General features: G+C 35.5%; 1 protein-coding gene across 3 annotated transcripts in view; it reads right to left on the minus strand.

Moving 5' to 3' along the window:
- PDHX (pyruvate dehydrogenase complex component X) overlaps positions 1 to 27,229 on the minus strand; it is a 54,141-nt gene that overhangs the window by 10,347 nt on the left and 16,565 nt on the right. For all 3 annotated transcript variants that reach the window (XM_054699275.1, XM_037522469.2, XM_054699274.1), the window contains exons 3-8: positions 20,868 to 20,968; positions 13,571 to 13,770; positions 9,100 to 9,198; positions 3,446 to 3,620; positions 1,298 to 1,445; positions 622 to 680 (exon numbers count right to left, since the gene is read on the minus strand). In XM_054699275.1, the coding sequence (XP_054555250.1) occupies positions 622 to 680; positions 1,298 to 1,445; positions 3,446 to 3,620; positions 9,100 to 9,198; positions 13,571 to 13,770; positions 20,868 to 20,968 (782 nt within the window). The remainder of the gene's footprint in view (positions 1 to 621; positions 681 to 1,297; positions 1,446 to 3,445; positions 3,621 to 9,099; positions 9,199 to 13,570; positions 13,771 to 20,867; positions 20,969 to 27,229) is intronic.

Consider the following 27,229-nt stretch of genomic DNA (forward strand, 5'->3'; position numbering starts at 1 on the left):
TTAAAATATTTAATCTCATCTCTTATCCTCCCCACTGCAGGCAGACTTAATTCTCAGGGCTTTGTCTCTGAAACATATTCTGTTCTTCAGCGCCTTTGGGTGGAGTACTTTTCTAACCAGACATGGTTCACTCCCTCTTTTTGCATGCCTTGTCTCAATTAACACCTTGTCAGAAAGGCCTTCCTTGCCTAACTTTGGAAAGAAACACCCCTAATTATTCTGTCCCCTTACCCTTTTCCTTCTCCTAAGCACTTTTACTGTCTGTCATACATATGTTTGTCTCTCAAAATTAAAATATAAGCCCCATGAGAACAGAATACATGTAGGCTTTTCTTTCACTATGGTATCTCAGAACGTCTGGAACATATTTAGCACAAGTTAAGGGATTAATTAGTATTTGCTGAATAAGTCATCATTATTCTGCTGCAATTACTTCTAAGACCTTTTGGTTCTTGGTTATTTCACCTATAAAACTGAGGGAGTGTGATTAAGTGATAGAATCATTTTAGCAATAAAATTATAGATTTTGTGACTTAAAATTAAGAGTTCTACTTATCATTAAAAAAATCCCCAGATTAAGACTGTTTTAGAAGCAAATATTTTCTGGAGCTTACTACTCACTTGAAGGGTTACAGCTGCAGCCTTGATGATAAAATCGTTTACTGATACTTTAATGTCATCTGAAAAAAAATACATATATTAAAATTAATCTTCATAATAAAACTTTAATATTGACCATTATGATTTCAAATTTGTAAATTACAAACTGCAATGACAATGACGAGCTTTTGTTTCTTTTAGTCAGTAATTCAGAAAGGCTCCCTTGATTAGAAACACTTGCATTAAGATCTTGGATATGTAATATTAACCACGAGTATGAAAGTTCACTTCTAAGCCTTGATTACATTTTTTCTAAATGGCTCAGATATCATACACAAGAACTTGAAGGATACATTATAACCACTGCCAGAAAGAAAAGAACATACTCTTACATGTCTAAAAGACAAATAGTATCTCTGTGGTTATACAGCCAAGTTTATCAAATCATTTTTTCTCATCCTTTTCAAATGTCGTTATTTTAAGTATGCTTTATAATGTATTAGAAGAGCAGTACATGTGTTTATTTTAAATAAAGACTCTTTTGTTCAGGTATCATACCATAAATGATGATAGAACCAAATATTCTCACAGAAAAAAGAGAAGCAATTATTTTTTCTAGCATTTCAATAAGCCCAGATGATTAAACTGAAATAAAATATAGCAAGTGTATTACAGGAGTAAATTAAAGTTTACCAACCTCTGACCAGACTTTGTCTAACTTTTAAAACAGCTCCAATGTCACAATCAGTAGTAGCATAAGCATGAGGCACAGTACTCTTAGATTCAGTTAACCGCTTGGCAATAACTCTTCGAATATTGCTAGCAGGGATTTCAGTGAATGTGCCCTGCAAAGAAATAGCAATCTGCCCTTTAAATTATAAATAGAAGAAGAACAAACAAACAAACTTCATAATTGAAATCTAGCCTCACTGACTTATAATAAAAACCATTGTAGGAGAAGTACTATTACAAATTCTTAGTATAAGAAGAATAAAGAAATGTGAGCAGTTATGACTTCATAGTATATATGAAAATAAAACATATAAGACACAGTATATAAGAAAAATGTATTTCTTACATTATAGTATGGGATTATAGAAAAATTCATGTTTCAATTGTATAGGGGACATCTTATGTTACACCAAGTTCAAGGTGATGAAAAGAAAATATACCAAATTACAAATAATTGCCCCATGGGTGTCTGAGAGTGTATGCATACACATACACAGATACCAACTGCAAACAACTTCTGTTACAAACATCATTTCTTAATAAAACTCAATAGCCAATAGGGGCCTCCCCGGTGGCGCAGCGGTTGAGCGCTGGGTTGCGAAGCCGCCTGCGGCCTCAGCGGCGCCGGTTCGATCCCCGGCTGCTCCCCGGCCACCAGAGGAGGGTCCCACATGGCGCGCAGGCCTCTCCTGCCGCCCGCTGCTCCCCTCAGCAGTGTACTTTGGTCCTTCTGCCTGCTCTGCTCCCCGCTCTGGCTCTGGTGAATTCTCTCACCCTCCCGCGCTTCTGACTGTACCCAGTGCATGTATGAACAAAGCAAACAAACAAACAAACAAATAAATAAATAAAACATGCCTCTATAAAATTAAAAAAAAAAAAAAAAACTCAATAGCCAATAAATCAACAAACCAACTAAAAGCAATTCTTACTTATAAAAATGCAAAGAGTAGAAAAAGATTATCTAATATACTGAATAATCTGCCAAAGTACTTCTATTTTGGTTTGTAATTAAAAAAAAAAACAAACCCTCAGAAGTACCATAGTTTCTAAAAGTTCCTAAGTTAAAGTATGAATGAGACAGTAAAATCTTCCTGAAAGCTTACTGTAGCTCTCCCATTGTATTCCCTGAACCTCTAACAAATGCATGATAACCCTGGATGTTAGGTTCACCTAACATCACTTCATTCTAGGGTAATATACTTCAGGGTAAGACACAGAGGCAAAAATTTCCCCAGCAGCTGGGCTTCATTCTTTCTTTTTATTTTAACAGATGCTCTTTTAGAGAATTAAGCATTTTATGTTAGCAAAGTACTTGATCAATTAGAATAAAAGCTCTCTACAGACCACAAGAATTTGAAAGGCTTATCTTCTCTAACTTGTTACTTTTTTTGTTTTCTAATTTGAAAAACTTATTTTTAAAAGAAATACTTTATTACACATAAACATTTTTTATCTATAGCATGAATTGTTAATGTACATTGGAAAAAATCTATTTTCCATGAAACTTGTACTGTTTCCAGATCAGAATAAATTTCTCCATCAGGAAGAGCAGTAGGTTTGTTCATTAAAAAAATTTCAGTGTCTACTCAATTTTAAATAAATTGAATATCCTGCCTTTCTTTGGATGGAAAGCAAATGACATGAATGATACTAAAAAGGGTGACACAAAGGTCAAATGGAATAATTTGAAAGCAAAGAGGTCTGTTTTTGTTGATGAGCTATATAGTCTACAGTTCTTCATAGTGAGACTTTCCTCATTCAAAAAACAAAACATATCCATAAAAAGGTGCTATTGTCAGCTGCTAATGATTAGTACTGCACCCAAGGGGGGAAAAACCTGAGAAGGCTCATGATTACAGAGCATATATATGGTATTGAAGTTATGGAACTTGCAGTAAATTTAAAATTGAATCATATCTCTAATGTTTTATTTGGAAGTTAGCATTGTACAAGTTTTGTTTGTCCTAGAAAATCTGCAAAACAAAGCATTTGAAGTATATTAGTTACTACTAATGTGGACTGGTAAAAGTACTTGTAAAACATAAAATAACGTTTCTTATTTTCTCTCTCAGTTAAATCTTAAATATGGAAAAATCGACTCAGATGACATTACCGCTACATTGGGTTGTCCAGGAGTTGATACCGGTGGGATGAGTGGCCGGGGATAAGATGGCATGGCTGTGGCCTGTGGTTGCGAAGGCTGGACAGGAGTGGGTGGAGCAACTGGGGTGGGTCTGGATTCAGTGATCTTGCCCGTCTGTTTCAACTGGACCAATTTGAGAGCATCTCTGAAGATGTGAGGAAATTGCATAATCATGATTAGCAACAAATAATGTAAGAGAACTTTCAGAAAATGGAGGAGACATGAAAGATAGAAATATATAGATGTCAAGCACAATTAATCTTTTTTTTTTTTTTCAGCCTCCTACCCAATTGCCTCCCCTCAGCCTATTAACTCACTGACTCTCAATTCAGCCTCCAATTCATTGGAACATGGGACAACCAGAGGGGAGGAAGTGCTCAGCCTCCCCTTGCCTGGACCACAGCAGAAGCCTGTATACTCAGGCAAATCTTGTCTTTAACCTGATCTGCTGATTCATATTGATTTCTCAACAGCTACAATATTGGTACATTTTCAAAAACCAAGCAAAATTAGAATTTTACGAAAGTATTGGATATAGACAGCTATTTTAAAAAAGGAAATTAGTATTCTTTTTTCCCCCGAGGAGTGGGAGAGTGGGGAAGAGGAGGTATCATTTGGTAGGTGAGCAATTCATAAATCAAACCATATCCTCATTCTTGATACTTGTGAAATAGTTTGCACATGGCATTCAGAAAATGTCAACCTTATCTATGACTATCATTAGGACATTTACCAATCAATGTTTATTCCCATGCAAATTAGCTTGCTTATGGCCAGGAAATTGCATTACTTAAAATTCTGTCCAAATGCTATCAGGACAACCTAATGTAAAGAAACTAATTCACAGCAGCATTCAGAATGAAAAGTAACATGTAACAGACTTGTCTTTGTATTTCTCTATAAAACAAAGATACCTATTTTATTAAGAGGATATAAATTAAGCTACTAAATATGTCAAGCTCTCAATTTATGCTAATATACAATGGGTATCAAGTAAAGTATTTTCTTAAAATTTTTCTGAAAATCTGATGTCTAACAAGTCAAAAAAAGTTTTACATTTAAAAATACTTTGAATACAATAATTTTAAACAATTTAAAAAGGCATTCCATAACATAAACAACTTCAGGTTGACACATATATAAATGGATTATATTTTTTACATTTCTCAAACACAGTTAATACTTTGGTATTGTCTGTCAAAAGAACTGGTAAAGGGTAAAACCTAGCGCCTATTGATCATGTCTGAGATGACAATTATCCTCCCTAGAATGATTTTACTTAGAATCTTCTGGCAGCATGTAGCAAAATTTTGAGATAGCTCAATATTCTTGTTCCTTGTGTACACATCTCATATAGTCCCTACTGAGTGTGTCTGTAACAGATGTCACTTCCATGACAGAAACTGGGATTCCTGAAAGAAGAAATCTGAAGGGAGAGATGCTCCTGCTGCATGGGAGAAGCAAACGGGCATTTGTGAGCTGCCTAACGGGGATGATACAAGGCAAGGATCTAAAGGAGGCCTCTAGGAGCTGAGTGTGGTTCCTGGCTGAGAGCCAGCAAGAAAACAGGGGTCAGAGTCCTATAGCTCCAAGGAGCAAATTCTGTCAACACCTTGACTTAGAAGATTTCAAGCTTCAGAGAAGACCGTGACCCTGTATATGCCTTGATTTTAGCCTTGTGAGACCATGACCTGAGAACCCAGCTACACTGGGCCTGGACTTCTGACCCATAAACCTCTTAGGTAACAACAGGTGTTGTTTTAAGCTATTGAATTTGTTGCAATAATTGATGGTGCATCCTTAGAGGGATAACCCCCACCTCCTCCAGTGTGAACTGTTACAATTCTTTAGGAAGTTGACTCTGTCCTTTATGTCAGGTCCAGAAAGGAATCCATGGACTTAAATACATTACTTATAAGTAATTCGTTTTAAAATTAAAGAACTGACATTTAAGGTAAGAGGTGAGACTGACAAAGAAATCTTAAATGTTCATGTTCTTGGATCCTAAGTACTGTAAAGTAGAAAAATTAGCCTCCCTTATGTATGGATTATGCTCAAGTTATTATTAATCTAACACCAGTCATGTTGAAGTTTATAACTTCCAAGTGACAGATGAGTAAGCAGACACAAGAGGTTAAGATTCCATGAGCAATTCAATTGTTCCTCAACCACCTGACCTATTCCGAGTGTTTAGGATATAATATCAAACAAAACACTTCCCATCAAGGGGCTTTATTCTATCAGGAAGTCATACATCAAGCAAGTAAACAAATGAAAAGTGCCCATGAAGAAAATATAAACAAGAGAAATGAGACAGTGATGGGTGAAAGGAGGGTTCTTCAAATAGGATGAGCCACAAAAGACTGAGTAAGCAAGAGTAAGTTTATGTCCCAGGGACAAATCTTATGCACTGTTAAGGTTTTTGACAATAAGCTCACTTCTGTTTGGAAATTAATTTTAAATTTACTTATGATATTCAAAACCAAAAGCACCATTGTCCAGTTAATAATAGTATTTACATATAATAATGAGTCTGCCAACACAATCCCTGGGCACATATATCCTGAGCCAAAACCCCAGACAGACAGACAAAAGTGTGAGCACTGATATAAAATAAGCCTTCCGTTGACTCAGAAAAATGTCCTTAATGAAAGATATTTTGCTTTGAGTGTTTTCAAAGGACACAGTCTAATATTACTAGTCTTTTTTCATTCTATAAGGTAATTAAATATATCTCTCTACAAAAGCTATTATTTTTTTTTATTTTTTTTTATTTTTTTTTAATTAATAAATTTTATTTACCTGGATTTCAAATCAAATTAAAATTTAGTTCCAGAATGACATATCCAAAACACATTAATTTCCTTATATGGGGATTCCTAGTTTTACTCAGTATCATGAGTTAATAACAAAACAAGCAAAAATGAGCACTTGGGAAGAATCTGGTACCCAAAATGCTAATGTCTTAATGCATCTACTAAAAAATAAAACAAAGAAGATTGGTCACACTAATAGACAATTTACTTCATATCATCATAATTATTACTATTTTATGAAGAAAAGGCAGTATAATTCATCCCTGTAAAAATTAAGATCCTTGGGTAAATCAGCAGTTGGTGTAGAATAACATAAGGAGTCATTAATCATAGACAAGTTAGGAGAAAATCAATTCTGGTCACTGGTTCACAGTAAACTTTTATTGCTGATTTTATACTGACATACCTCATAAAGTATAAATGCTAATTATTGTTTAGTAATAGCCAACAGTTAAGTTTCTACAATGAACAGAATGAGTTTAATGATTTCTATCCTTTACATAATTAATCAGACTAAGCTTGAAGAATTAGGTGGACAATAAAAGCTATAAAAATCAGGAGAAAAACTAAAACACCACACACTTCTGCAGAATGGGAGAGAACACTCATGGCAGAAATTTCTGTTAGAGATCCTGATTTAAAGTTCCCTAAATTCATTTAGATGTGCCATGAATTAGTTTTACAAAGGAATAAATACTAGACACTTGCCTGTCATGCCTTCCAGATTCCTGATGCTGTGGTCTGAATACAATCATTTAACAACTATGATTTAAGACAGTATTATACCACAGATGTCAGGCTGCGGGCAAGGAACCTAAATATGTTCTGCTTCTGTGACCCTAGCAGTTGTTTTCTTAAAATAGTTGCATGCACAAGCAAAGAAAAGTTTCTATATATTTTCCAAAACATTTATTCTGAGCAATACAATTGCTTTAATGCAACATTAAAACAGCAATGCTAACTCTTATGATTTTCTTTATAACTACAATGCGTCAGAAGCACTTCCTTGGTCATTGGAAATGATTTTTCTATTCTGCTTAACTTTTCATTGACAGGATAAAGAAGACGGATGTCCCGCACTACTCCAAGAACATGTACTAAGGTGTTTGGGGGCCACTTATGCCAAAGCCTGAACTTTTTCAATCTTGTCAGAAGATGACACTTCTGTAGTGACACCAAGCAGAAGTTTTTTTTTTCCCAAAGCTCATCTGAATGTTAAATAAAAAACAGACAGTAGCATACAAAGCAAAAATCCCCAATAATGCCTGACTTAAGGATTCATTTTTCTCACAAAATCTTTTGTAGTATGCCATATTTGGAAGACCAAAGATTGACTCTCCGGTGATAGCTGGTTAAAGGACAGGGAAAAGACCTGAATAGAAAGTTGGCAACATTTTTTTATTAAAAAAACTCTTTAACACTGCTTCTTTAGGGCATCCAGGAAGGCCATACCATTTTATTCTCCTTAGGAAATGTTAGGATACTATTACAGCTTTCAACTCAGGTTTGGAAAAAACCATTTATTTATCATACATATATTAAGCATGGAAGGAAAGAGAAGGGAGAAAAGAAGAAAACTCTTATTTCATTTCACTAATGTCAGTCAGACCCCTGCATTCCTTTCTAAAAGGTCATTTAAGCAACAACTTCAAAAGCTTTTTCTAAGACCCCATCTTCCTTGATGCTTTGTCCATCTCCCAGGTATCCTCCAACCAGGAATTTCTTTCCTCTAAAAAAGTCCACCTACTGATGAAGTCGGTTAACTACCTCTTTATTACCTACCAAACCTACCTCTTTAGTCCAAAACTATCTCCCGAGATACATCTTCACCTTGGTGATCCTGATGCCTGCATGGCTTGTCCATAATGACAACACATTCCAAGCAAGGCACTCACTTCACCAAGACAGATGCTTTCCTGATCCCTTTATTTCTACTTACGGAACCGAAATTTCATCACCGGACCCTAATTCCAATTCCCTTACTTACTGCTATCTTGGTCTATGCGGCACATTCAATCCTTTTCAAAGATTTCTGGATTCTATCCTTATGGAAGATCTTTATCAGATCTTCCAATCCACATTTGAGCATTAACTCTACCTGGATTACCTTATTAATTTATCTCCTCCTCCCTGAGTTAATTTATAATGTGATACAATCCCTAAAATACCAGCTTCCTTGTCCAACTCCACCAGTGGGGTAAAAGATTATTTAAAGATCATATGGAAGAATAATAAAATGAGAAGAAACCAAGAAACCTGCCTTATTAAAAAAGCAGGATAACTCATATCAGATTTTAAAGTATACTATAAAATATTTATAATTAAAAGTCTAGTACTATAAGTCATAGGCAAGAGGGACAATGGAATGGAAAAGAAAATCCAAAAAGTGACCCAAGTGCAACGGGAAAATGTTTCGATCATACAAATGAATGAAATCCAAATGAACAAGAATAAAATTAGTTCTAAAAGTATATTTCCATGTTCGAAAGAGTTAAATGTGATTACATGATTATTTCATACAAACTAAAAACAATATAAAGTTTCACCAGTTTGCACTCTAATTTTCTGCATTTATTGTCATTTCTAAAGATCTGGCTTAGTTACCAAATTAGAACTATTTTTCAGTAATGCTGCAATTATTCAGAAAACAACCCCTGCATAGACTATAATTTTATACTGACAAAAGCAATTAAAAGAATATACTTTCCTTTAAATCTTTACAATGAATAAGCTTTTCATTAAATACTTTCTGAAAAAGATGATTGTGATAAATAATGAAATTAGTTAATACAAAAAGCACACACATACTCTTTAGTGAATATCCCCCGAGGGCCAGTGGCTGTGCCCTGGCTAGCATCCAGTGCATGTTTTTCCAGAATATTGCGGGCAGCTGGACTTAAACGGAACCTAAAAAGAAAACCTGAAGATTAATGGAGCCAATTAAGGCTTATGTTTGAACTATATATAAGTGTCAACAGTTTTACTGATAATTAGAAAAAGAAAAACTTACAATAAACTAAAATGACTTTTACAGATAGTCACAGTTAAATTAATCTATAACAATATGATTTATTTTACTATCACATTTTCATACAAATTGAACTACTTGAGTAACATCAAAATTGTATGTATTTGAAAGTATTCTTTTAATAAGACTAAATATTCATAAGGAGAGAGCTTATATTTGTTTGTTTTTTTTAAAAAAATAATAAATTTTATTTTTATATTCCCCATACAATTGCAGCCCCCCATTCTGAACCCAATCCCTCCCCTCCCGCCCCGCCCCCTAAAAGTGTCTCTGGTTCATAGTTTTTTGTTGATTTTGATTTTCACTTTCTTATAGTTATTCATTTTCCTGGTCCCTTATTTAAGTTTTCTAGATTCCTGCTATGAGTGAGACCATCCGGTATTTTTTTTTCTTTTTGGCTTATTTCGCTGAGCATGATCCCTTCCAGCGCCATCCATGTTGCTGCAAATTGCATGTGTTTATCTTTTTTGAATGCTGAGTAATATTCCATGGTATATATGTACCACATCTTCTTGATCCAGTCATCTATTTTTGGGCATTTGGGTTGTTTCCAAAGCTTAGCTATTGTAAACAGTGCTGCTATAAACACAGGGGTGCACAGGGGTGCAGGTGCTCTTTGGAATGGATGTTTCTGTGTCCTTTGGGTAAATACCTAGGAGTGGAATTGCTGGATCATATGGAAGCTCTATGTTTAGTAGGTCCAGAAATCTCCACACAGGAGAGCTTATATTTGAACTCATTAACTTTTCACATGGTTCTTCCTCAATAAAGAATTAGCTAACTTCTTTCTTCACATATCTTTTCTGGTAAAATACAAAACTTACCATTTGGGGCATTTTTAGGCATACAACTGAGTGTCGTTCAACCTGCCATGCAACCATCACCACCATACATCTCTAGAACTTTTTTTATCTTCCAGAACTGAATCTCTGTCCCCATTAAAGAGAAATTCCCCATCCCTTCTTCACCAGCTCCTGGTAACCATCAATGCTATGTCTTTACTAATCTGACTTCCCTAAGTAACCCATATAAATGGAATCATACTGTATGTTCCTTTTGTAACTGACTTGTTTTACATAGCACAGTGTCTTCAGGATTCATCTATATTGTAGAATCCATCGGCATTTCCTTCCTATTTTGGCTGAAGACATTTCCATTTTATATAATAGCACATTTTGTTCACTGAATTGTTTTTACCTTTTGGCTATTGCAAACAATGTCTTTATAAACGTGGGGGCACAAACATCTCTGAGCCTCTGCTTTCAATTCTTTTGAGTTTATACTCAGAAGAAGAATGGCTGGATCAGGGTAATTCAATTCAATTCAATTCAATGTTTTGAGGACCTGTCATACTGTTCTCCACAGTGACTTTACCATCTTACATTCCCACCAGCATTGCACAAGAATTCTAATTTCTCTGCATCCTTGTCAACAGGTATTTCCTTTTTTTTTTTTTTTTTAAAGATTTTGTTTTATTTATTTATACAAGCACTGGGTACAGTCAGAAGCACGGGAGGGTGAGAGAATTCACCAGAGCCAGAGCAGGGAGCAGAGCAGGCAAAGCGACGAAGTACACTGCTGAGGGGAGCAGCGGGAGGCAGGGGAGGTCTGCGCGCCATGTGGGACCCTCCTGCGGTGGCCGGGGAGCAGCCGGGGATCGAACCGGCGCTGTAGAGGCTGCGGGCAGCTTCGCAACCCAGCGCTCAACCGCTGCGCCACCGGGGAGGCCCGGTATTTCCTTTTTTTTTTTTTCATAGTAAAACAAAATTTTATTTTTATTTATTTATTTTTTTTGAACATTGACAGTTTATTTTTTTTTTTTTATAAATTTTATTGTTATATTCCCCATACAATTGCAGCCCCCCCATTCTGACCCCAATCCCTCCCCTCCCGCCCCCGCCCCCCTAAAAGTGTCTCTGGTTCATAGTTTTTTGTTGATTTTGATTTTCACTTTCTTATAGTTATTCATTTTCCTGGTCCCTTATTTAAGTTTTCTAGATTCCTGCTATGAGTGAGACCATCCGGTATTTTTCTTTTTCTTTTTGGCTTACAGAAACATCAATTCCAAAGAACACCTGCACCCCTATGTTTATAGCAGCACTGTTTACAATAGCTAAGCTTTGGAAACAACCCAAATGCCCAAAAATAGATGACTGGATCAAGAAGATGTGGTACATATATACCATGGAATATTACTCAGCATTCAAAAAAGATAAACACATGCAATTTGCAGCAACATGGATGGCGCTGGAAGGGATCATGCTCAGCGAAATAAGTATTTCCTTTTTTATAACAGTCATGCTAATGTGTGACGTGGCCCTGGTTTGCAATTCCCTAACAATGAGTGATGCTGAGCATCCTCTCATGTGTTTATCTGCCACAAGCACATCTTTCTTTAGAAGAAATGCGCATCGGAGTCCTTTGCCTGCTTTAAGTTGTTTGTTTTATTATTGTTGAATTGTATCCCTCATATATTTTTTAAAGTTCTTAGTATCTGCATGAAAGCATGTTTATTTGCAAACCAGCTAATACAAATGACTACATAGCAAGGTAAAGAAGAAAATGAGTAAAAGAGACTGGAACTAGAAAAAAATAGAAAGGAACAAATCTGGCATTTGCTGCTTTTCAAGGAAAAATGGCTCTATTTGATATGAGCTCAGTGGTACCAAATCTTCAGATTTTTCAAGAAACTGAAATTTTAGATTTTTATGTAAGATAAATTAATAACCATTCAACTAATTTTTTTTTATAAAAGATCACCGTGTGGGTCAATACTACTGGCTCACGGGTTTTTCCATCTTCAACTGACACTGTGGAGTTTTAGATCCATGTAAAGTCTTTAATGATGGGGCTAGCAGAATGCCAGAACAAATACACATTATCATCTTCACAAGCGAAGAAGAGCATTAAGTAAAAAACACCCATGATCCCCCATCTGATAAAATAAAGGGGAGTTTTAGGCAATAGAGTAAGAAATACTGTGTGTGGTAACAGGAATTAAAACTTAACACTTCATGGGCCTCCCTGGTGGCGCAAAGGGTTAAGACGTAACCTATGAAGCTAACTGTAGCCTCTGCAGCATCCCTCGTAAGGAAGCTACCCACATTGCGCAGCAGACCTCTCCTGACTTGCCCGCTGCTCCCCTCAGCAGTGTATTTCAATCTGCCTGTTCTGTTCCCCTCTCTGTCTCTGGTGAATCCTCTCATCCCCTGCACCTCTGGCCTGTACCCCATTTCTTATATGCATAAATAAATCTTTAAAAAAAAAAAAAACTTAACACTTCATAAACACTGATTTTTTTCTGACACAAATTGAAAGGGTTTACATTTTCATTTAAGTTCAAAAGCATTTTTTTTAAAAGATTTATTTATTTATTTATACAAGCACTGGGTATAGTCAGAAGCACGGGAGGGTGAGAGAATTCACCATAGCCAGAGAGGGGAACAGAACAGGCAGACCGATGAAATACACTGCTGAGGGGAGCAGCGGGCGCGGCAGGAGAGGTTTGCACATCATGTGGGACCCTTGCCAGTGGCCGGGGATTGAACTGGCACTGCAGAGGCTGCGGGCAGCTTTGCAGTCCAGTGCTCAACCGCTGTGCCACCAGGGGAGGCCCCAAAAGCAGTTCTTAATGAGACCTTTACAAAGAACTTTTCCTTATAAAGAAAACGTATTTTTATATAATTGGAAAGAATATTAAAAACAAATACGTAAAACATATTGGAATTTCCAAAGTACATGAGTAAAGCTATATAATGCTGAAGGATAATGGTATTTATTAACTATCAGAATGGTTACAGGATAAGAGGACAAAACTGGGCTCTGATCTGTGATAGATACTCCACAGAACAGCTGGGAAAGGAAAGCAAGTTAAATGTTAATTCCATTTTATATCAGTTTAAAACTGAAATTCACTCTATAATAATTAGAATTCCACAAACGGGAATACAATCTGAAGTTTAGTGTACTGAATTCCATTCTGGAAACCTAAAACTAAATTCAAGTATACCATGGACTGTTTATTTTCTGCTGAGTGAGCACTTTTTTCACAGCACCTATAACATAACAGGTACCCTTGGTGAATGAACAGTAGTAGTAAAATAGTCATCCCTTGGTGTCAGTTTCCTAAGAGATTAAAAGGAAGATCAACAACTTCCCTCTTAATGGACAAAGATGTTTCAACTATACATTAAAATACCCTAACAGTTGCTGCCATATTTTTTTCATCACCATTCACATAAACATACTCACTGCAGTTTCCCGGGTGCATGTTCCTTCTTGGCAGGGAGGGAAACTTGTGGTCCTGGTGAGGGAGGAGGCGCCGCTGGCTTTGAAGCTGGAGGTGGTGGACCTATATCTTTGGGAATTTCAACATGTTTCCAATCTTCTCCTTCTTCAACCAGCAAACCAATTAGTGACCCTAACCGTATATTTTTAGATCCTTCTTCAACCTGTATTTTAAGAAGAAAATTATTACAGAAATGGAAAGGGTCATGACCTTATGAAGTAGTGTACACCTTTGTTGGATAATTCTTTACTGGTTAGAAAGAGCTTTTAATTAGAGCTAAAATATACTTCCAAGTCACTCTTCCTTCGATCCCCAAGTTCCTTTTTTAATTTCCCTGATATGTGCATAGATAGACAGACAGACAGATACCTTCATTCACAACTCCCCCTCTCCCGTTTACTGCTACCTCCTGAAATAAAAGGAATAAATCTGGAAGCTCTTCTCTTTTTGATTCTTCAAATATATAAAGTGGTCAATATTATATTCCTTTTTATGTCAAACAGTACAAATCCAAAACAGAAGACTGTGGTTACATATCTTAATTATTTGTCTTTCTCAGATAATATCTACACAATGGTTTAGAAATTTCAAAAGTTCTTAAGGGATTAACTTTCCTAAATTAATCTCATTTACTAAAATTAATTTAAAGTAAAACTGTTTCAGTAAACTTAGTCTCTGGAAAAAAAAATCAATTGTACAATAGATTTGGTGAGAGCGCCGAATCCTAACCACTAGACCACCAGGGAAAGCCAGTACAATAGATTTGGATTAATCTTTAAATGTAATTTTCATTTTTATATCTAACTCTTCCCTGGATATTGACAAGGTCTGCAAAATAAAATAAAATTCTTCATAACTATATCAGAAACAGCGGTGTTTCAGCTAAGCAAATATTTTCTCATAGCTGGTAGCAATTAAAATCACATTTTGTTTCAGCAGCATTAATTTATAAAAGGTTGATTCAATTCTTATTTACTAATTAAAAATAGGGTCCCTAAAGAACCTTCGGATGACAATATTTGATATTCTCAGTACTGGAAGAAATGTCACTCTTAAAATTTTTCTATTATTTCCCTCAATTACTTTAAATGAGGTTCATTACAGATGTAATTTAATGAATAACAGAATTATAGGCTACAGGACTTCAATAATATAGTAATTTTTAAGTAAAAGCATAACTTTGAGATTGGGTTTGACATTTCCAAGAAACATTAATTCTGATGCTTATTATTATGTGCACTATTCTTAAAATAATAAGGCATAAGTTCTACGAGCTAAGAATCTTTCTTCTTTTTTTTTAGACTTATTTATTTATTTATACAAGCACTGGGTACAGTCAGAAGCGCAGGAGGGTGAGAGGATTCACCAGAGCCAGAGTGGGGAACAGAACAGGCCTGTGTGCCATGTGGGACCCTCGCCGGTGGCCGGGGATCGAACAGGCACTGCAGAGGCTGCAGGCAGCTTCGCAGCCCAGCGCTAAACCGCTGCGCCACCAGGGGAGGCCCAGCTAAGAATCTTTCTAAGTTTACTAAGTTTACAGAGCCAGAAATAGGATCAATATCCACATACAAAGAACATCAGTCAAACGCAAAGCATTAAAAAAAAAAAAAGTTGTCCTTTAAAAATATTGATAGGGAAGGACTAGAGTCAAAATAAGGGAGGGGGGGGTGCAATTGTATGGGGAATATAACCAAAATGAAAATGCATACATTGTGCAAAGATGAAAAAAGATGTAAGAATTATATAAAATAAAATATTTATTTTTTTTTTAAAATAAAATATTTAAATAAAAAAAAGAAACAAAGAAATAAAAATATTGATAGATTTCTAAAATATGAATTGGACTCTAAATGTAATCTGTTTCATTACCACAATAAATCATACAATTGATTTATATATATATATATATATATATATATACACACTACCAGTTGATACATACACAAATAAGCAATAAGGAGCATTTAGTATGGTTTCAATTTTTACTATACCTAAATATCAAATAACATTTTCCCATTAAAAAATAATACCATGAAGCATGAACCCCAAATAACATAGACAGGGCACATGATACATTATCAAACTTGAATGTGTAACAGAAATTTAAAATAAATGTTTATTACAGTCCCATTTAAAGTCATTATAATCACAAGTTTAAGATAATTTCACTGACCTTTTCTATTGCCTTAGTGTAATTCTTTTAGAGATGGGCTAGATTTTTGGTAAACATTTACTTATGTTGTAGTCAACAAATGTTTAAAGCTGGTGCAGATTTAGTAACAAGTAAATAAAGTGCTTTCAAAAACTATTTAGAAACCAAATGAGCCTTTGCTACTGCTCCCCCTAAGTTAGCACTGCGGATACAGTGGGTGCCACTATTCTGGAGCTCGAAGGCACCTCAAACGCCCAGGTAGTTTCCCAGGCACTTGATTGACTTGCTCTCTCCTACTCTTGTGCCACTGATTTCTTAATATTTAATGGCAGGATACCTTTTTTTTTTCAGATAAATATTTTTTTATTTTTTATTTTATTTTATATATTTTTTACATCATTTTTCATTTTTGCACAATGGATGCATTTTCATTGTTATATTCCCCATACAATTCCCAACCCCCTTATTTTGACCCTAATCCCTCCCTCTCTCCCCACCATAATGTGACTCTGGTTTATAGTTGCTTGTTGATTTTGACTTTTACTTTATTATAATTATAATAAAATTTAGCCCTGCCAAAGAGCTCACTCATGCTGACATATTGGATCTGCTGTCTGTCATTCAGTGTTAGCCTTCCCTCCCAGTTTCCTATGGACTTCCTGGCTATCTGTACTGGCCCTGCTACTTACTAGAATCTCACCATGACTGTTTCTTCAACTGCAAAATAAAATAAAATAGTAATAGCAGCTATGTCACAGAGTGGTTATGAGAAAATAGGAGTTATACACAAGACATCTAGTAACAGCTACATAAATGCAAAAGGTATTATTTTTATTGTGGTAACGATGTTTCCCTCCAAGTTACTGATTTTTAAAACAAAAAATAATACACTCAACATGGATCAAGATGAATTATAGAGGAGTGCCTCTTGGTAAGACTTAGAAATTTAAGCCTAAAGATCATCCTGCATGGAACTGGCGGTACTACTTCGTAAACAGCATCACACGAGACATAGGGATAGTAAGGCCTGTGACAAACTATCTCTCTATAGAAACCATAGAGAGGTAAAACTGCAATCTTAGGCCTTGAGCCCTTTATCAGAGACAGCTCTGAAGGCTGCCATGAATCACCTGGAAGTTAGCTAAGTACAGACCACCTAGCTCATCAGTGGACTCAAGGATTTGGGATGCTTAAGTCAAGATACAAAATACCTACAGCAATATCTCCACACAGAGAAGTTGTCTGAAGGGGTTCATTCCATTAAAGGTGCTGGTAAATAATTCTGCCTTGATGCTGACATTAAAAAAAAAAATAAAGTAACTAATTATTAAAATATTTTTCTTCATAACAGTTTGAAAGCTGCTAAGTGGGTAGTGAGGGAGCATGCACAGTAGTTAGTGGAGATGAACTGAGTCACACAACTGATGTGGTCTGAAATTTATGGTTTGGAAATCATGTTTTGAACCACTAATAGCTATAAATTATTTTTATTCTTTAACACATACAGTTTAATTTTCACACACAATGAACTTTGGTTTAAAATGAAGAATTCACAAGAAACACTGAAGCTGAAAACAAGTTAACGACATGCTAAAATGCAGAGGGGATGAAGAAATGGTTAGTCATTGAATAATAGCCTGTCTGGCTTTCAAGTGATGCTCTAGCAGATTTAACTCCATTTAACTCTCCGATGACAGTAAGGGCTACTATCATTCCTATTTATACATGAGAAAACTGAGGCACAGAAAGGTTAAGTAACTTGTTCAGGAGCACAAAGCTAGTATTGAAATAAGCCAGAACTGATATGTGCTTTGACATTAGAGGTAGTATTTAAAATGATCAGTATTTAATACTATGTTTAAAAACAAGTTTCAAAGAAAAGATATAGGGTAGATTACAACTGACTTAGCTTTTAATTCATGGAGAACATAAATTATAATTCATAAATATTATATACAAGTTTAAGTAACAATAATATCCTACACCTGTTTCACTCTCAGAGGTATCCTGTTTGTATGAAAAATTATATGATAACCCTAAATATGTTAGAAGTCAAACTAGATAATCTTCAAGTATGTCATTTTAATGGTCTATCTTATTAATTTATCATCTAAAACACCTGCTGTCCAATTTGCTGGATAATAAATTTTTAAGACTAAATTTATGAACTAAAATGTGTGTAATAATTTAAGGTTTTTTGCATAACAATTTAGTAGTGATTAAATGAAAATTTCACAATTCTCCCATTAACTGAACTAAATTGGAAGTAAATTACAAATTATCTATATTCAATAATTATTCTAAGTTCTTGTTCTAATTGCTATACAATATAATCATTTCATACTTAAAACGAATTTAGATGCAAAAACTGTAAGAGTACAAAGAAATGAGTGAAACTGTCAGGGAAGAGGGAATACAGAAATCTCTCAGAGAATGTGGAAATAAATCCTTACAATGAGCAAAAGAGTTTATAATTTCTAATCTTTCAAAAATAGGGGCAAACTAAAAATTGAAGGTTTATATTACCACTCGCCTTTTCATAAGCTCAGTTATCCAACTCCTTAATTTTTAAGGTAAATATCTCTTATATGTACTATAAAAGTCATTTTATTATGTGAGCTAATGTAAGAATTATTCCACAATAAAAGATAAAGGTGTAACTTGCTAGTTTGGAGTTTGGGATTGGAATAGGGCAAATGATTTAAAACAAAAACAATAACAACCTATAATACCACCATAATAATTTACCCCCATAAAATTATATGCATTGTGACAAGGATATATTCCCAACCCTATTATTTGAAAAGCATGTGGAATAATAATAAAGCCACAAAGCCCTAAAATATACATACAATCTCTTTTTTGGCAAGGAAATAGCTATTTGTGCTCTAAAGCTGCTATCAATCATAACCTCCCAGGACCCTACCTTTTCAGAGCATAAGAAAGGGATGAACAGGCACTCTGGACCTATGACATTGGTAGCAATTTAAAATGCATTATTAAGCAGCTAAGTGGAAAAATGCTATCAATTCTGGAAGACTATCATAGTCAAACAATCCAGAACTAGGGCCAAGAACACAGCTTGCCAAAAGCACACACAATAAAATGTAGCTGGGTTTATTACATATGGTAATTCAAACAATTTTTTTTCAAAGTGCTGCATAAATTAGTCCCACAAACTATTTTTAGTACTAATAGTTATATTTTCCTAATTTGAAAGGCACAGAAATTTTAGACTTCCATTCATATTTCCTCTAAGAAAGTATTTTCAACATTTTAACATGGCTGTTAATATCAAATTATAGACGACAAGAAAGTTTGATGAATCAAAAGGTCAAAAATAAAATATAAGCGACTAAATAAAGGAAAAGGGATTTTCAAGTTAGAAACACGAAGGAAAAAACTCTGTATACATCTACATCTAATTAGAGCAAAACATTCCAAAGTGTGGTCTTTGAATAAAATACACAAAGGAAGAATCTTTTAATCTTTATGTAACTATTAACTAGAAGAACTTATTGTCTATATAAGAATCAGGCAGAAGTGTTACTTAAGAGCCTATAACCTCAGCTGCCACACCCCATTATCTATTATTAAATGTTCTAGAAGTTAAGGAGCATGCTCCATGAGTGCATATACCATGTTACCCAAAGTAATCATGCTTCAAGTATTTTATATTATTTTTTACATAAATTAATATCCCACATAAAACAGCAAAAGTATTACAGAAAATAGAAAACATGGGGCAGAAGGATCACTTCTTCCCCAAGAATGTTCAACATTTTTATAATGTTTTATTCTAATCTTTCTCATATTTGTTTTTCCTAAAGTCCTAGGAGATTGTAATCACTTCCATAGAAATTAAAAGCAGTTTTTCCAAAAAATTGTTGAGCTTTTACTAATGTATAAAGAAATCACATTATTTTTCTTGTAAAAAAATTTTAATGGCTACATGTATTCTATACTGTCTTCTATTATTGAAGTAACCACTCTTGCTTTGGTACACATTTTGGTTAAAGTGCTGTGCTAACTTCAGCTTCCAGTAATAATGCTAAAGTATCCAAGTTGTACCTCCAGTTTTAATTAGTTATAAAGCGAATTTTGTCCAGAGTACTCAAAATTACTGGACATATCAAAATTTAGGTCTATAAGGGAGTAATTTTGGTCTTGCTAGCCCTACAATCATATTTTCCATTAAAATGCTCAGGGAACTGAAAATACACCACCAACAGACAAGTTTGTCATTCAATTGTATCCTCATAAGATATTCTATACATATGATTCCTGATAATATATACTTTAAATGATTATAAAAAAATGTCCAAATTGTCAGGATGAGTAAGAATTGGACAGGTAACTAAGTGACAAAACTTTGCACAGGACAGAATTAGAACTGAGCAGACAATCATTTAATACACACCAGCCTGAGCAGTCCTGCATTCAATGAAGACAGGAGTTCTTGTTTTATGTGATGAGAGTAAAACATTTCTTCCTTTTGCTGTTATCATATACAAACATGTATCTCAAAGCTTTAACTTACCATCTTCTATCATCCCTCAGCCAGAATGCTTCTCATTCTCCACTAGGGAACTCAAAACACTGAGTACTATTTTCATGGTTGAAATAATTCTAAGTTGTCTGATCATTATTATTAGACCTTACCATTAATACATCTTAAACATCTAAAGAATATTATGCAGCAGATAATGCATTATAAACAGAGTAAAAACAAAAGGTAACTTTATTTATTTATTTTTAAAGATTTATTTATTTATTTATTTATACAAGCACTGGGTACAGTCAGAAACACGGGAGGGTGAGAGAATTCACCAGAGCCAGAGCGGGGAGCAGAGCAGGCAGAAGGACCAAAGTACACTGCTGAGGGGAGCAGCGGGTGGCAGGAGAGGTCTGCGCACCATGTGGGACCCTCCTCCGGTGGCCGGGGAGCAGCCGGGGATCGAACCGGCGCTGCAGAGGCTGCGCGTAGGTTCGCAACCCAGCATTCCACTGCTGCGCCACCGGGGAGGCCCAAAAGGTAACTTTATTTAAAGGCACTTTATATTTAAGAAATCCGCATCCTGTTGAAGACAATCAAAATAAAAACTTACCACTATTTTGGCCAAGATGCCATCATCACTTGCATCTAAGGTAACCACAGCTTTGTCTGTCTCTATTTCACATAAGGCATCTCCAGCACTCACAGCTTCACCTGCAAAACAAGACTGGGTTTGTTTTGTTTTTTAAAATATGAATATTAGCATAGGAGTTGGTGTGTGACTACAGTGTGATTACATGAATAATAAATCCCAAATTACTCAGTAGTTATTTCTGAGCTGTGGAATTATTAGTAATTCTCACCATATTTGTGTATTTCTTTATAAGAATATATGGATGCTTTGTTGTATTTTCCAACAACTCTATAGTTGACATACATTTGTTATAATAAAAAAGTGATCACAAAACAAATATTAAAAATATACTGCATTTTAGAGATGATAGCAAGGAATGCATATCTTCAAACAAATTAATTCTAGGTCCCACACACTCCTTCCTTTTAAAATATATTTTGACTGTTATTCCTTAAGACAGAAGTTTTACAATAACAGCAATTCTGGGTTAACATCTTATAAGTCAAGTTCAGAAATCATATTAGCACCACAGAGTACAAATGAATAAAACATATTAAGCAAAAAGAGAGAAAAACACAACGAGGTCAAATTAGAAATGTTCTGGTATAACAAAATTTAATGGAACGTCAAAAACATTGAGCAGGACTGGACTTCCTGGTTTCCAGACCTAGAAGCAGGCTGGGTAGAAGACAAGTACAGTGGTTTCCTTTAGAGTAAAAGGACCTTCAAGTGACTTGCTGAAAACAGGGCTCCTCAATCAGATTCACTACTTGAAGCTAAGGCTGGTAAAATGGGGAATCAAAATCTGTTGGCTAGGAATATAGCTTTAATCAGAATAGTGTGTCTAGGAATGTAGGGAAGAAAAACACTGTCTCAATACTAGGAACCCAGTCAAGTTCCCTCTCATTCCATTACTATATCTGTTCTATGTCCAATATCAATAGTAAAATCCCAAGATGAGAGTAGGGGAAGGAGGAGGATAGTGAGCAGGAAGACATCAAAACAAAAACTAAAATCTTCCACGCAAAAGTAAATGGCAGGGCCTCCCCGTGGCACAGCGGTTGAGCGCTGGGTTGCGAAGCTGCCCGCGGCCTCTGAAGTGCCGGTTCGATCCCAGGCTGCTCTCTGGCCACCGGAGGAGGGTCCCACATGGCGCGCAGACCTCTCCTGCCACCCGCTGCTCCCCTCAGCAGTGTACTTCAGTCCTTCTGCCTGCTCTGCTCCCCGCTCTGGCTCTGGTGAATTCTCTCACCCTCCCGCGCTTCTGACTGTACCCAGTGCATGTATAAACAAAACAAACAAACAAACAAACAAACAAATAAATAAAACATGCCCTATTAAAAAAAAAAAGTAAATGGCAAAAGCTCCAAGACATGAAGAAATATAATGCTAAGAAAGAAAATCACATAATCAACAATTACAATGGAAATTCACTTAAGATGAAATTTTCTTAGTGCAACCTGCCAAAAACTTTAAAATCAATATCTTGAGGATGTTCAGAATTATAAATGAAAGTAAAAGATCTAACACAAGAATAAGGGATTTCAAATAATGCACAGAAATAAAATATCAGGTAGAAAGGAAAAAAACTAAAAGAAATCTTGGAAATGAAAAATAGAGTCACAGAAATAAAAAGAAACACTCAACAATCTAGATATGGTGAAAGAGTGAATAAGTAAATCAAAGATAGCATTAAGAAACAAGCTGGAGCTTAATATAGGTAGTCAAAAAGAAATAAAAATAGAAAAGAGCAGTTGAAAGACAAAGATTGATACTGCAACACTTGTCTAAGGGAGTTCCAAGAAAAGAGAATGTAGGGAATTATGGAGAGGCAAATAAAAGAGGTAATGGCTGAAAATTTCCCAGAACTGAAAAGAGAGATGTGCCCTCAATGCAGTTCTATATGAGTTTAAAATATTGGTTCTCTACGGTGTGTTGACTAGGACGGCAGAGGAAGTCTTGTCGCTTGCTGAAAATATTCTACAATCTTGATCTGGGTGGTGGTAACCTGGTTATATGTATGTAAAAATTAATTAGGCTTAGATTTCATGCCAGTTATGTCTTGCTTAAAATATTAAACAGAAAAAATTATTAGACTGCCAAATACAAATCCACACTAAACAGACTGTGGAGAAACCATATACTTACTATCAACAATAAAAATGCAATCTTAAGTACTATCAGAGAGGAAAAAAAACAGATTACATCCATGGAATGACAGACTAAGAGGATAGGTCTCAGCAGCTGTAACAGAGGTCAGAAGACAATGGAATAACATCTTCAAAAAGCTGAGAAAATATAATTATCTAGAATTTAATATACAACCAAACCATCATTCAAGAAAGAAGGAAAAGTATTCTTTAGACATACAAAGGTGAAGAAAAATTCCTACCTATTGATGAGTCTTGACAAAATACAGTTCATCAAGAAGAAAAAGGGAGAGCTACATGAAATAAGTTATCAGGGAAACTGATAAGATGCTGTTGATCATTTAAAAAACAATTTCTGAGGGTTAAAAAAGTAAGATGGATAAGGAAATATTTAGGTAATAGTTAAAGCACACTAGGACCACTGAATACAGATCGGTAGGAAAAAGCTGAATAACTCTAGACTTTATTGGTAACATTCAATTAAATATGTATCAAAAAATTTAATGGTGTACATAAAAAAATAAATATAGTCTATAATATTTGAAAAAGGAGAAGAAAATAAAAAATAAAACTATCATCTAATTTAAGGTGAACACATAAAAAGTGAAAAGAATAAAAATGGAAAACACATAAAAATGCTAAAAATAAGTCCAAATGAATGTAACTACAATAACTACAAATGTATTAAAACCACCTATTAAAAGTAGAGGTTTTCAAAATAAATACAAAAAGATTAAATCTAGGTAAACGTGGCTTACAAGAGGTAAGTCTAAAACAAAAACAGTAAAAATACAATGATAGAAAACCTGTAACATGTAATTACACACACGCACATACCAAAAATAGCTGGCTTAGCATTATTAATAGAAGAACTTACTATTAAGGTAACAAATATGATATGAAAGTTTACTATAGCAAAATTCATTGCATATTAAGATGTTCACATGGATGGTTATATTTTATCATCAGTTACAATAGTTCAAAACCAGCAATAGAAATTATTTAAAAAAAAATAAACGTACTTGTTAGATGTTATTTTGTGGACACCTAAAAGGTGTCTGGCCTAACTTCAAAGACATTTTTCTACTCAACAAGTAGTCATTAAAAATGTATTAGTGCGCTGAGTACAGGGCAGTGGGGAGAGGGGCAGGGGAATGGAAGATTTCTGACCTGAAGAAGCTTGTTTATTGGAAATTACAGCAGGTTAGGTGAGGTCAGGATGCCTTGGGAACATTCAGGAGGAGCATCTCATTTAATTTTTTGGAAGGTAAAAGAAGGCTACGTAGGAAAAAATGTTGTAACTAATCTGAGGCTCCAAAGATGAGAAAATAAGGACACGGGCAGTGATCCAGGCAGAAGGCACCACTACTCCAAACCCTGGAGGCAAAAGGGAACATGGACGTTTGGAGGAACTAAAGGGTGCATGAGACGAGTGAGAGATTAGACTGGTGAGGTAAGCAAGACCAGACCAAAAAGCCCTTGTAGGTAGTACAGAGAAAGTTCTGGGGCCACATAATATAACCTTATATACTTCTTGATATGACAGATGTTTTAATAGGAATGAATTGTATTTTAAGAGGAGAAAAAATCATGCCCTTATGTTTCTTCTGGTAGGAGAGGCGGCAGGGATTAGAGAAACAACTGTACTAGGCAACAGGCAATCTAGCAATTAAACCCTGCTACTAGCCACCTAGAAAGAAAAGTCTGGCCTTAGGTAGACAGAGTCAAATCGTGTTTTATCACTTGTACTCCCCTATATTCAAATGCCAAACATCCTTTAAGAATCATCCACAAATTTGATGATTTTGTTCCTGTTGCTGAATTCTGTAGCCATTATAATTCTAAGTCATTCACAATTTGCATTGTAAAATGTTATACTGTTACTATTGACTACATCTGTAAAAACTGGGTTTTCCTCACTTTACTCGCTTATAAACTTCTTTACAACAGGAACAGGAAACCACATGTTTTATATTTCACTTCCTTACCCAGGATTCTGACTAGTGCCTCACACATGATTCTGAGATTAAAAGACTTTCAGGAAAAAATTAGAACAATTTCACAAATCTTCATTTCCTCATGAGGTATACATAAACCCATCCCTTTTATTTCCATCATTATAACATCTGATCTGTAGTATGCTTTAACATTCAAAATGCTAAGCAGTAAGACATCTATTCATGTAACATAGACATGTATGTTAGCTATATGAGAATGCCGAGAGATGAAATCAAAAGAAATACAAAGAAGGCTCTATCCACTATATGATGAACATTCCACAAGAACCACAGCAAAGTTTAAAATACCTTATCACTATATAATTTATCATGAAACTAGGGTTCTATGTATCTATCTATCATCAAAATACAACGTAAATGCCAAAAGAAAATTTTGAGACTAAATAATGAATCATGAAAATTCCAAATAAACTATTCTATGTCTGATCAACAATTAGGCACCATGATATATAAAGGAGCTGTTTCAATTCAGACATAGGTTTGAGTATAAAGATCTAAGACCTACTAGTAATCATGACCAAGTTATTTAATCTACTTGATTCTCAGAAAGGTTTTAGATGTGTAGCTATAAATATTTAAAAAAAAAAAATCAAGGCCCTGAGAAAATACTAGGTTAACTTTCCCATACATTTTCAGAACACTACGCATCTTTAGACAAAAATATTAGGCATGTTACTGACAATTCTAACTCCCTACTCCATATTCCGTCATTTTCAAACAATCACTTCATATACATTAGTGATAGGACACTTAAGTACTGCCTATCAACACAACAATGAGGCAGAGCTCACAGTCTAGAGAAGAAGACTGAGCAGCCAGGAGAGCATCATGGACGGTGTGAAGTAACAGACGACTCCTCAGCTGCCACGCGGATGGCTGGCTGGTTGGAGAAGGAGATGGCAGCCTTGCAGTATTCCTGCACCATCTCCTCTTGGTGGTGCCGTGTCAGCAGCCGAGGTGGAGCGGGCTCGGAGCGAGAGTGCGGGCCCCAGGAGGAGCCAGAGCAGAGGCCCGCCCGGGGGCCGCTCCCCAGCACCGAAGCCAGCATCATCATCCTGGTCCTTTGTCCAGACGGGCAGCTGTCAGAGCTGAGGACTGGCGTATACAGAGACTTCCCTTTCTCTTTTTAAATTCTGGGTATGAAGTATAGTCTTGATTAAAAGTAGTTAATAGTGATATTGGTTATGAAGTAAACACACCCTGTGGATTCCACAAAATAATTCTGTTCTGCCCAAAATTATTAACAGACGTCTTGATTTGAAAAGGGCATAGGTGGTAGTAGTGGGGGAGAACTGGTTTTAAATCTGTGAACATTAAAGTGTTACATTGAAGTGAACATTTGTTGGGTTATATTGAACCATGACAACTATGAGAAGAGACAAAAATAACTCAATTGTTTACTCAACAACTCTGTACTAGCTGCCCCAATGCATGAATGACAATATGTAAGACACTGTGGTAAAAAAATAAAATAGGACAGACCTACTTCAAGAAGTTCCTAATCTGATTGAAAAAGAACAAGCAAGCAGGCATTGCCAATCCCATCAAATTAGTGTGCACAATAGTATAAAATACAATAGTCTCTGGTTAATATTTACCAACTCTTTACTTCACCACTAAAATCAGAATACTGTTTGTGTGGCCCAGGGCCCCAGGCAACCTGGCTCCTTGACCACCGTGGGCCCTGCCTGTTAGGGCTGAAGGCACCATGCAGTACTTGGAAAAGGAGCCCAATAGGCTGGCCCTGACATCCTTCTGACCTCCTGCATGTTATTGTGTCATCCATTTCAAGGGCCTGGTGGGCATGAAGATAGCGGCTATTATTTTGGACAATACAGACACAGGACCTTTCTATCACCAGAGAAAGCTCTATTAAATAGTACTGTAATCTGTAATTCCACTCACCAATTCTAAAATTCTTGCATAATAAAAAAGCAGAACGATGGAATGCTATTTTGCAATAGAAGGAATGAACTGCTGATAGATGCTCCAACAAGGACAAACCTCAAAATAATGCTAACTTAAAGAAACCAGTCACAAAAACCCACATATTATATGATTCTATTCACATCAGAGTCCAGAAAAGGCAGTTTTTGAGATAGAAAGCAGATTAGGCTCATCCAGGGCTACAGATAAGGAAGAAAGCGACCAGAGATTTTTTGGGGTGACAAGT

This window comes from Talpa occidentalis, unplaced genomic scaffold, assembly GCF_014898055.3.
Source record: "Talpa occidentalis isolate TD23 unplaced genomic scaffold, MPIMG_talOcc4v2.1 talOcc4.3, whole genome shotgun sequence".
Taxonomy (NCBI): Eukaryota; Metazoa; Chordata; class Mammalia; order Eulipotyphla; family Talpidae; genus Talpa; species Talpa occidentalis.